Source organism: Priapulus caudatus, unplaced genomic scaffold (genome assembly GCF_000485595.1).
Source record: "Priapulus caudatus unplaced genomic scaffold, Priapulus_caudatus-5.0.1 Scaffold68, whole genome shotgun sequence".
NCBI lineage: Eukaryota > Metazoa > Priapulida > Priapulimorpha > Priapulimorphida > Priapulidae > Priapulus > Priapulus caudatus.
In genome coordinates, this window is record NW_014577129.1 from 27,163 (window position 1) to 38,998 (window position 11,836).

Sequence of the window (11,836 nt, forward strand, 5' to 3'; positions counted from 1 at the left end):
CCCTCCATTAACACATCTCGACCTTTGACCCTTGACCCCCAAATTCGACATCCCGAGTCCTTTTCGTGATCTCCCCCCCCCCCGACGTCCCGAATATCAAGACCGTACGTCGAGCGGTTAAGATTTGTGCCCAACTATTGACGGACGCACGGATGGACAATCATGCGATTCTACAAGCTGCATCTGACTTCGTCAGCTGAGCTAATAATAATAATAATAATAATAACAATAATAATAATGAGAGCATAGTAATTGGAACAGAGTGACTGTGTAATTAAGCTTTGCACGTGCTATGTAATCAGGAGTACATAATATCAGGATCCTGACGTTATGCACTCCTGATATCAATGCAAGTATTCGTTACATAAAATATTACTTTTATACTATATAACATCAAGTTGCTATTTGGACATTTAAATATATATTAGGTATTTAAAAGCATAATAAGCCCATTGCTTATGCAATGTTGACGAATGCTAGAGTAACTGGCACCTTGTGTAGTTAATAAGTACATAACCTTACATCCAAATGCGTATTAGTTTGTCCAATATTACTGCTGGTTACTAAGAAATGTCTAACTGAAATCTGCAGTCAAAAAATCAGTTGGTTACAGTTTCAAACCACTGCCGGAGAAGCGGGACATTTTCGCACGCATGCTCGGCCGTACGCAATGCTATCATCAGTGATTTCGTAAACATGGATCACGCTCGTGATACGGAACTTCTTGTCAGGGCTGTCCAGGTGCGTCTGTGATTAGTACGTGTGTTTTACTCAATTTCCATGTTTAGTCCGTGGCCGTGATTACACCGCTGACCTCCATTTCATCTGGCGTCCAAAACATACGGCCGCACAAATGTTTACGTCATCGTTTGACTCCTGGATGACATTTACGGCACGTAAATGATACGTTGATACATATCAACAACCAATTTCAAGTCTTGTTTGTAATGTAACCAGCAGTGATAATGGACAAACTAATACGTGTTTGGCTATGTAGGTTATGTACTTATTAACTACACAAGGTGCCAGTTACTCTAGCATTCGTCAACATTGCATAATCAATGGGCTTATTATGCCTTTAAGTTTGGTTTAGGGTCTTCTATGGGTTCAATCCAGATTATGCCATAATAATTACAATGATTACAATAGATAATACAAGGAAATTATTTTAAATGCACTAGAATATAAGATCAAGGAAATTATTTATTGATAAATACTACAACCAATAATAAGCCCACATCAATCAATATTTTAACTATTTATCAAACATGCAAAACAAAAACTAAACTTGGGTATCCTCACAGAACACTTTTAACATGGCAGCTACTTACTGAAACTCTTTCCCACCATTCGCTACCAGGAAGCTCTTAATGAGCTTTCCTGTAGATAGCATGACGCGGTCTTCCACCAGCTCCAACAGAGAATCCAGTCCTGTGCCGTGCAGTGCAGACACAGTGATAGAGCCCTCGTCTACCTCAGGCAGTCCTCTGCAAGCCACAGACATGTGAAAACATGCTGCTTATTACAGTAGCATCAGATATATACTACCAGGGGTTAATAATGACAAATTGCAATTGTCATTGGTAATTGTAAATGACATCATGACATCAAATTGTAATTGACATAATGACAAGTTGTCATTATTCACCCTTGATACCACAGAGGGGCTGTTGTCACTATGATAAAGATCAGTACTATCATAACGCATAGAAAAGGTTCCCACTAAGAGTAATATTACGACTGTAATGTTTCTGACAAGGGAGTCCAGTTTACTATATCCACATGCAATTACTCAAGTAAATATATATAAGACCTGTTGATATCAGGGGACAATAATGAAGGCAAAATATAAGTAATGCATAAGATAACACATAATAACAGAAGCTGCACCAAATGTCTTACTAAAACGAAACTTCAACTTATTCCCATGAAATGTATTATAAAGTGACATTTTATAATGTATATGGTTTCGTATAGGAGCAACAATGACATACCCTTTAAGAAGGTCACACTTGTTGCAAACTTCTATCATATTGTCCATAAGTTTGTCACCCACTTTCAGGCTCATCAACGTCTGCATGACATTCTCCTTCTGAGCAACAGTGTCTGGATGACTGATGTCTCTAACATGTAGCACCAGATCCTACCAGAACATATCAAGGTCAGTTTAATGTGCGGCTGTGTGCGAGTGCGCACGTCGGTGTTTGTATATACATATCTGTAGCGTGCCAATACAGAGGCAAGACACAGATAGTACGAGACTATGGGACAGAATGAACTCACTCGGGCAAAACAATATGCTGACGTTAGAATGGGTATTTAACAAATTTATCAATCCCCATCTACCGCAGAGTGTAACTTGAATGAAAACCAGGTTGTCACATCGCAAGTGCACGAATCATAAAATCGTAACTACGGACCGTCGCAAAATTAGTGCAGAAACACATGCGTTAACCTCCTGCCCCTCTCACCTCCCCTCCCCCTCTCTCGCATCCCCTCCCCCCTCCCTCGCCTACCCTTGATGCTCTCTCGCCTTCCCTCGATGCTCTCGCCTCCCGCCTTCCCCCTCAGCAGCCGTACATACCGCATGTATGAGATCCTCCAGCGTCGCGCGAAAGGAGCCGATGAGGGAGGTCGGTATGTCGGAGATAAAGCCGACCGTGTCGATGTAGACGACGTTCATCCTGTTGGGCAGCGCGCCGGCGTGCGCGGTCACGTCCAGCGTCGCAAACAGCTGCTCCCGCGGCTCCAGCTTCACCGCGCCCGTCACCGCCTTGATCAGCGACGTCTTACCTGCAAACATGCGAGGTATTACCTACAAACATGCGAGGTGTTACCTACAAACATGCGAGGTATTACCTACAAACATGCGAGGTATTACCTACAAACATGCGAGGTATTACCTACAAACATGCGAGGTATTACCTACAAACAGCTGCTCCCGCGGCTCCAGCTTCACCGCGCCCGTCACCGCCTTGATCAGCGACGCTACTACAAACCATGCGCAGTATTACCTACAAACATGTGATTATTACGCTACAAACATGCGATGGTATACCTACAAACAGCTGCTCCACGGCTCCAGCTTCACCGCACGCCGTCACCCCCGGCCTTAATCAGCGGACGTTTACTCGTGCAAACCTGCCGAGGTATTACCCTACAAACATGCGAGGTCTTACCACAAAACCATGCGAGTATTACTACAAACAGCTCCCCGAACCGGCTCCAAGCTTCACCGCGCCGTCATCCCCCTCTCCTTTCGTCCCACGCCTTCCGATCAGCGACTGTCTTACCCGTACATAACTGCGCTCGTATTACCTCTACAACACCATCGAGGTATTACCACAAACCATGCGCACGGTATTAGCCTACAAACCTGCTCGGAGTATTACCGTACAAATCATGCCGACGGTATTACCTACAAACATGCAGTATTACCCTACAAACAGCTGGCCCCCACGGCTCCGAGCTTCACTCGCGCCCGCACCCGCCTGAATGCGCGACGTCTTACCTCGCAAAATTGCGCACGGTATATTACCAAAACATCGTCGCACGTGTTACCTACACACATCCGCGAGTAATACCTACAAACAGCTCTCCGATGGCTTCCAGCTCCACCGGCGCCGGTCACCGCCTTGATCAGCGACGTCTTACCTACAACATGTCGAGGTATACTACAAACAGCTGCTCCATGGCTCCAGCTCCACCGCGCCCGTCACCGCCTTGATCAGCGACGCTTAACCTGCAACAACATGCGACGTATTGACCTAAGCAAACAGCTGCTCCCAGTGCGCTCCATCTCCACCGCGCCGGTCCACACGCTTGATTCAGCGACGTCTTACCCCTGCAAACGATGCGAGTTCTCCGTACAAACACTCAGCGTACCACCTTCGCGCCACCCTGCTCCCATGGCTCCAGCTTCCCCGCGCCGGTCACCCGCCTTGATTCAGCGACCGTCGTTACCCTGCAAACATGCGAGTATTACCTACACACATGCAAGGTCTACTTACAAACATGCGAAGGTATTACCTACAAACAGCTGGCTCCCAGGGCCCGCTCACCGCGCCCGCACCCGCCCGGTCCCTTGATCAGCCGATCGCTCTTACTCTGCAAACATGCGAGTATTACCTACACACTGGCGATGTATTACCTGACAAACATGCGAGGTATTACCTACTAAGACAGCTGCTCCCGACGGCTCCATCGTCCACCGGCGCCGTCACCGCTGACAGCGATCGTCCCTTACCCTACCAAACATGCAGTTTACCTACAAACATGCGAGTAATGTACCTGTACAAACTGCGAGGTATTACCTACAAACCAGCTGCTCCAGCGGCTTCCAGCTTCACGCGCCGGCTCACCGCCTTGATCAGCCGACGTCTTACCTACAAACATCGCGAGTTATTACCTTACAAACCATGGCAAGTATTACCTACAAAATGCGAGTCATTACCTGCAAACATGCGAGGTATTACTAAAACATTGCGAGTATTACCTACAATACACGCTGCCACCGCGGGCTCCAGCTCACCGCAGCCAGTCACGCCTTTGATCAGCCACGTCTTTGACCTCATAACATGCAGGTATTGACCTACAATACATGGCGAGGTATTACTACAAACACGCTGCTCGCCGCGCCTCCAGCCCACCCGCGCCGTCACCGCCGATTGACAAGCGACGTCTTACTGCAAACAAGGCGAGGTAACCTACAAACATCGCAAGTATACCTAACAAACAGCTCTCCCATGGCGTCAGCTCCAGCCGCGCCGACCCGTCACCGCTCTGATCAGCCGACGCTACCTCTATCCCTCCCACACTGGCGAGCAGCGCAACACACCCACCCACACCACACAAAACAAAAACAAACAAATAACAAACATCTGCTCCATGGCTCAGCTCCACCGCGCTCCGTCACCGCCTTGACTCAGCGACGTCCTTACGCAAACAATCGAGGTGTTACCTACAAACATGCGAGGTGTTACCTACAACCCACCAGTAGGTATTACCTACAAAACATGCGAGGTATATTACAAACAGCTGCTCCCGTGGCTCCAGCTCCACCGCGCCCATCACCGCCTTGATCAGCGATGTCTTACCTAGAAATGGTCGCTCGTCATCATACGCTGTGACGCGTAACGGAATGACGTCATCAACCTGCTGGACGGCGCTAACTCACTGACCTGTCTGTCGCTGAGATGATCTGTCATCACTGCCCTGACCGCTAACCGCACTGATGCTTGAAGCCGACGATGACTGCGTCATCAACTGCTACCCCCTAACACACTGACCCGCTATGCTGACGATGACCTGTCATCACCTGCGACGCACAACCAGCGACCGCCTGACCGCTGACGATGACTGTCATCGATCGTGCTGACCATAAACACATGACCGCTGATGCTGACCATATGATGTCATTCATCTGCTGACTACATAACTCACTGACCCGCTGTAGCTGACGATGACTGTCATTCACCGCCTGCTACGCACATGAAACCCACTGACCGCTGATGCTGACGATATGACTGTCATCACCTGCTGACCGCTAACCACTGACCGCTGATGCTGACGATGACTGTCATCACCTGCTGACCACTAACCACTGACCGCTGATGCTGACGATGACTGTCATCACCTGCTGACCACTAACCCCACTGACCGCGGCTGGCTCGACGATATACTCGTCATCACCTGCTGACCTCTAACCACTGACCGCTGATGCTGACGATGACTGTCATCACCTGCTCGAACCACATAACCAGCTGACCCGCTGTATGCTCGACAGATGACTGTCATCACCTGCTGACCACTAACCACTGACCGCTGATGCTGACGATATGACTGTCATCACCTGCTGACCACTAACCACTGACCGCTGATGCTGACGATGACTGTCATCAATCTGCCTGACCATCTAACCACCTGACCCGTTGATGTGATGAGTGACTGTCATCACCTGCTGACTGCGCTAACTCCCACTTGACCGCTGCCGCTGACTGATTATGACCTCATCACCTGCTGACACACTAACCCCTGACGCTGATGCGATGCGACGAATGACTGTCATCACTCTGCGACCACTAACCACTACACCGCTGATTGCTGAGCTGATCGATAGACTTGTCATCCCGTGCTGACCACTATACCACGGACCGCTGAATCGCTGACGATGACTGTCATCACCTGCGGACCAATCACCACTGACCGCCCCTGCCGCTGATGCTGACGATGACTGTCATCACCTGCTGACCACTACACACTGAACCGCTGATGGCAGACGATGACTGGCGACCCCTGCTGACCAGCTAACCACTGACACGCAGTATCGCGAGAGTACTGTCATCACCTGCTGACCCTAACCACTGACCCGCTGATGCTACGATTGAACTGCTCACTGCTGACGCACTAACCCACTGACGCCTCCGCGTATGATCTTGACGATGACTGTCATCATCTGCTGACCACTAACCACTGACCGCTGATGCTGACGATGACTGTCATCACCTGCTGACCGCTGGCGCGTCATTGCCCAATATCGCTTTTCTAGCGAGTCTTGCCCGAATTCTCTATACTGATGCAGAGATGCAACACATATTTGAATGCAAGTCTGTAGTTTCCCTGGCTCATCAAATTAAGTAGTTCGACGGTCACGTATGTGACGGCCGAAGTTTGCTAGGGGGTCCGGCCATGCCCCCCCCCATGCTCTCGCGAAATTTTTTGATTCTGCAGATTGCAATTCCTCGCCATTCTGAGGGTCAATAATGACAATAAATTGACAAAAAAATGACAAAAACAAAAATTGTTGTCGACCCAGTGAAATTCGTAACGTTTGATACACACGGTCGTAGTGGTGTACCAAGAATAGAATTCGTAAAAACGATAAATCGTAGTGGTTGATCCTCTAGTAGCATGTTACACGCCTCTTGATGTTTAGACCGTGATCGTTTCTGTTGATGAGAATCGTGATCACTTCTTCTGCACCATCATTCTCACTGACCGCTCGCGCGTCGTCGTCTGAAATCGCTATTCTAGTGCGTCTCGCCCGAATGCACTGTACTAGCATGTATCACCTAACGTTTAGTCATTCCGGGGGATCAAGTTGGGACCTGCACGTGGTGAGCCTGCTATGAATTTTGGAGGCAACTCCAAGAAACTAATTCAACATGACCAGACTGGAAATACATATTATGGACCGGAACGGCAGAACAATGGCACCGCCCAATTTGATAAATTCCAGATACGGACTCGACAAAGAAGAATAGTCGTTCCATTGATCGAGATGAAAAGCGTGATCCCTTTCCTACATCATTTTTACAGGACTGATCAGACATTAAGAAATTTCGTTACCACTTGTGCACAGTTACCCTACAGAGACGAGAATGATAGCTCTAAAAATGCTCGAGTGTCCAGAGGTGTGTGCTGTACGGTATGGATTTTGTAATGTCACAATCAACTATGACGAAGAACTACATTTTCAATGTAATAATAATTTGAGCACTAACCGGCGTTCGTGTAGCCTACGACGGCCACTGTAGGGATCTCCCTGCGCAGACGATTCTGCTTTAGCACCTGACGCTTGCTGCTCACCTTCTCCAGTGCCTTCCTGATCTTAGCTTCTCTTTCCTAGTAAGTTAAACACATGCTAACGAGATTATATAACCGAACGATTTTAATTTATCTGATAAAAGACTGCCAAGTAACATTTTAATGGTTTTAACGGTTGTAGGACACGAATTTTTATATTACACTATTGCTGTAGCAGAGTTGTTTTAACAGGACAGGTGGTTTACCTGTTACTTATAGTAACTGTAGCATCAGAATGAACAATTTAAGAGGTAGGATGAAAATGACAATTGCAATTTGATACAATTACTTGTTACCTTCAGCAGCCTGTGGCGCGTTTCATAGTAGGTCTCTCCCGGCCCACCTACATAGTGAGCCTTCCCACTTGGGTGGTCTATGTTGCCCTTGTGGATATCATGCAGACGTGACCTTTTTGAAAAATTAAACAGGCAGAAAATACATAAGAAAGAGATGGGTATGGATTAAATGACTGTGAAACTTTAGAATTGCAATTTTAGGTATACTGAAAGGTAGTACTGAAAGTAGTAATTGGAAGAACTGAAGGTAGTAACATATTTCATGAAAGATGTGCTGATAAAGTGACCTACCTGATGTATGGAATCTCAGCAAGAGCAATCTGCAACTTGGCCTCTTTACTTTTGGCATGTTGTACAAATATCTGAAGCACGATACTGTACCTGCAATTTATAGTTTACGATTTACAATCACTGGAAACAATTAATCAACAATAATAAAAGCAGCAACAACAACAGTAAAAAGAATACTAAAACATAAAATATTAACAGTACAGTAAAAGTCCAAAAATCCGGATGCCAGATATCCGGACCACCCGAGAATCCGGACTTTTCGAAAACTCTCAAATTTAACTCTCTGCTTAATAAACTAAAAATAAACAATTCATTTGTGTAAAATAACTTCTGCTTTCATTTGCTTACTGTATTTTTTTTTACAATTTTCATTTTTAAACATGATTTCAAGCATTACACACTCTTTTTTTGTAGTGAAAATCTTTTATTTACATTTTTGTCAAGTGTTGACTTTATTTTACTTTAAAACTGCTCATTTTTATAAATGAAGTCTACCGTATTTGCTAATGAATAAACTATCAAAATTTACCTGTTCATCTCTTCTTTATTCCTCCTTAAATTTGAATTTTAAAAGTACTGCTTGAGAATCCGGAAAATCCGAAAATCCTGACCGTCCCAATCCCCGAGCAGTCCGGATTTTTGGACTTCTACTGTAGTTGTAGTAGATAATTATATACCTGTCATACACTGGTACTCCAAAAGCATTTTCTAGTTCTGTGTGCTGAACACCGGTCAACTGGTCAACATTAATCAATACGGCTGTGATGTTGCTTCGAGAGCGAATCAATTTCGTCACTTCTTCAAAATTTCCTCGACCGAAGATTGTCTTCTTATTTGGAGTTTTTGTGGAGAACATCACCTACAGATAACATATATACATTAAGTTGGTTTCAGTCAAGGGTCGAGATGTGGCGAGGAATATCCTACGTACTGACTAAAAACGAACCTTTTCAACAGCTTTCCAGTTTGGAAGTGTCTCTGCTAAAGCCACTGCCTCATCCAGCTGCAACTGACCAGTGGTCAAGTAATTTTTCTTTGGCCCCCACTTCACGTCTGGATGCACGACAAACACTCTCGCACCGTGGCCAGGTACCTGCAGACAGACACAGTTACAAGGAAGGTGTTATCACAGACGTATGCCGGAGACAGTGGAGATAGCGCCTGTGACATACTGTGTATCTGTGATTGTTTCTCACAGATACATACATGATACATGATACATGTATCTGTATGATACATCTGTGGATCTGTGTATCTGGCCCTGTGACGCAACAACGTCTTACAAAGCAAATCAGGACCTTTTCATATAGTCAGTTTTAAGACAACCAAACATCGAAACGTTCACATACATGTACCTTGTAGATTTCACGGATGATCTCTTGATTCTTGAGGAAGGCATCATCCACGTCGACGTCGTCGTGGTCGTAAACCTCCTCATCATCAATCGGCTTCTTCCTGTGTTTCCATAGCGATGGGGTTGAACTCAACCACCTAAGAGTGAAGAATGTCGCCATGTTGAATACGCACACATCAGCAGTAGCACACATATAGAGTAGATTACTAGAATGCACATCAATAAAGAATTGCCTGCTTTTATGTTAAACATAGTATCTAGTAGTTAGTTTATGAAACCACAGGGCTCCCTCTGGATGTTTTAAAGTTTGAGCCAAGACTTGAGCCACTAAAATTATTTTTTAGCCACCAATGAAAAACTATAGCCACTGTTCACTTTATCATATGTGCTATGCAAAGCATAAAAAGGAGATAGGTATAGGAAAAAAAGGTGTATGAAAACATTTTACGACACGACACTACAATTTCATGATTTTCATCATACAATAGTAATTTTCTGGGCAGCTAAATCATTTGCTAATTGTATTTGCCACTTAGTGTAGTAAAATCGCCACTGTTATTTAGCACATTTTGCTAAGGTGGCAAACGCCAGCGATAGCCCTAAAAGCATAGCAATAGATAGCTGCTGGATACGATTCACTAGTGCAGTGCAGCAATAACAAAGGATGCGAAATGAATTATGACATCTATAATAGTTGGCACAAGCAAGACAAAACAATATACTATATATACCAGTTCTGTCACCAAGTTGTTGTTTTTTCATAGAGAGCCAGCTTTTATTCTATGTAGCCACTGAACATATAGCACTGTTTACACCCTGAACTTAGAACAAATAAATGACAAGATACCACGTCTTGGTAATTTACATGTTAGCTACTAACAAAATCAGCTACTTCCACTAGCTCCACATACTTGTTAGTATATACCACATATATTACACAAGGGAACAGAAATCTCAATGGTGTAAATGTGTGGTAGAAGTTTCTTTTAACATCTATATAGCATTCCTTAAGTTTGGGTTTTGGAGGGAGTGCACCCATTTTAGTGAATGAAAAAGAAATCTTGGAATTTGCCACATAGGCAAGTGGGGGATGACCATGCGGGCTACAAGGTGTTAAAAAAGTCTATTCACTACTAAAAGTGAGTCTCACCTTTTCTGCGATAACATTGGCTTTGTGGTGTGATTGGAAGACCCAGAGCAGCACAGGAGGGACACGTGACACAGTTCCACACTCGCGCTTGCAGTGGACATGACTGAAGGACACGACACAATTCCTCGCAAGGACGATAGTTCCTTCCATGGTAGGCGCCTCATAATGACCTGAGTCATACTAACTGTTTGTAACAACAACAATGACAAATTCAACCAAAGTACTAAGATAATATTATCTTTCATAATTATAAGAAATTATCACATATTTAATCTGTCAGTATGTCAAACAAATATTTTAAGGCAGTCAAGTCTGTGTTAGCAGACACCTCTATGTAAATAACACCTGTTTTTCGTAGTCATAAAAAAATTTCTCTGTTGAAAAATACTGTTACATGCCATGTACACATCAGACAACCGCACAAGGCAGACAGTGGACACCGATTTTACTCCTCCCAGCAGTGCTCCTGTTGGATAATACAGAAATCACTTTTCCCCAATACAAGGGCAATCATCAGGTGATCAGGTGATAGAATACCATGATCACATCATAAATGAAAGTGTCAATGATACTATAGCTCACCTTGGGTGTGATAGAAGATGGAGATGATAATTAAAATTTGGTACGTATGTGTTTCATTTATGACGGACCGAAACGTGATCAAGTCCTTATTCCCTGTTTTATACTAATAGAAATTTTACTGTTTTGTTTCAGGGTTAGTTTTGATGCGAAAGTAAATGTTTCAAATCTGAAAGTCTGAAATCTGGACGAGAGATGGCGCTACACCTAAATGATCGCCATTTTAGTTTTCGATTATCGCGCAAATAAAAGTAATAAAATATTCCAGTCAAATTACTGTAACGAAGAATCTAAAACACAGTATTACACGTAGGTATGATTAGGTAGGTAGGTAGGTAAATTTAACAAAATCGAATGAATCTAGATGGCCATTTCCATTTTTGCCAAAAAGTTGCCGTGGCTCGAAAGTAGGTCGACTGGCGTGCTCCAAAATAGGACGTTCAAATCTCTCCAATAGGAGTAACAACTGTATGCAACAATTTGAAACATGGTGGTCAATACGGTTCCTTGGAGTTGATCGTTGACCGTAGAGACACTGAAATCCATATAAGACGATGCCAAAATCTACCCAAATTAAAAAAA

The 11,836-nt window shown here is 44.5% G+C and overlaps 1 protein-coding gene across 4 annotated transcripts in view; it reads right to left on the reverse strand.

Moving 5' to 3' along the window:
- LOC106821325 (putative GTP-binding protein 6) overlaps positions 1-11,836 on the reverse strand; it is a 16,169-nt gene that overhangs the window by 2,732 nt on the left and 1,601 nt on the right. For 3 of the 4 annotated variants that reach the window (XM_014826079.1, XM_014826081.1, XM_014826080.1), the window contains exons 2-11: positions 10,676-10,859; positions 9,527-9,662; positions 9,118-9,264; positions 8,849-9,030; positions 8,172-8,261; positions 7,881-7,992; positions 7,503-7,623; positions 2,585-2,793; positions 1,995-2,143; positions 1,332-1,487 (exon numbers count right to left, since the gene is read on the reverse strand). In XM_014826079.1, coding sequence (XP_014681565.1) covers positions 1,332-1,487; positions 1,995-2,143; positions 2,585-2,793; positions 7,503-7,623; positions 7,881-7,992; positions 8,172-8,261; positions 8,849-9,030; positions 9,118-9,264; positions 9,527-9,662; positions 10,676-10,854 — 1,481 coding nt within the window. In that variant the 5' untranslated portion in view covers positions 10,855-10,859. Of the gene's footprint in view, positions 1-1,331; positions 1,488-1,994; positions 2,144-2,584; positions 2,794-7,502; positions 7,624-7,880; positions 7,993-8,171; positions 8,262-8,848; positions 9,031-9,117; positions 9,265-9,526; positions 9,663-10,675; positions 10,860-11,073; positions 11,099-11,836 lie in introns of those variants that run through there. The other variant, XM_014826082.1, reaches the window with a different exon arrangement.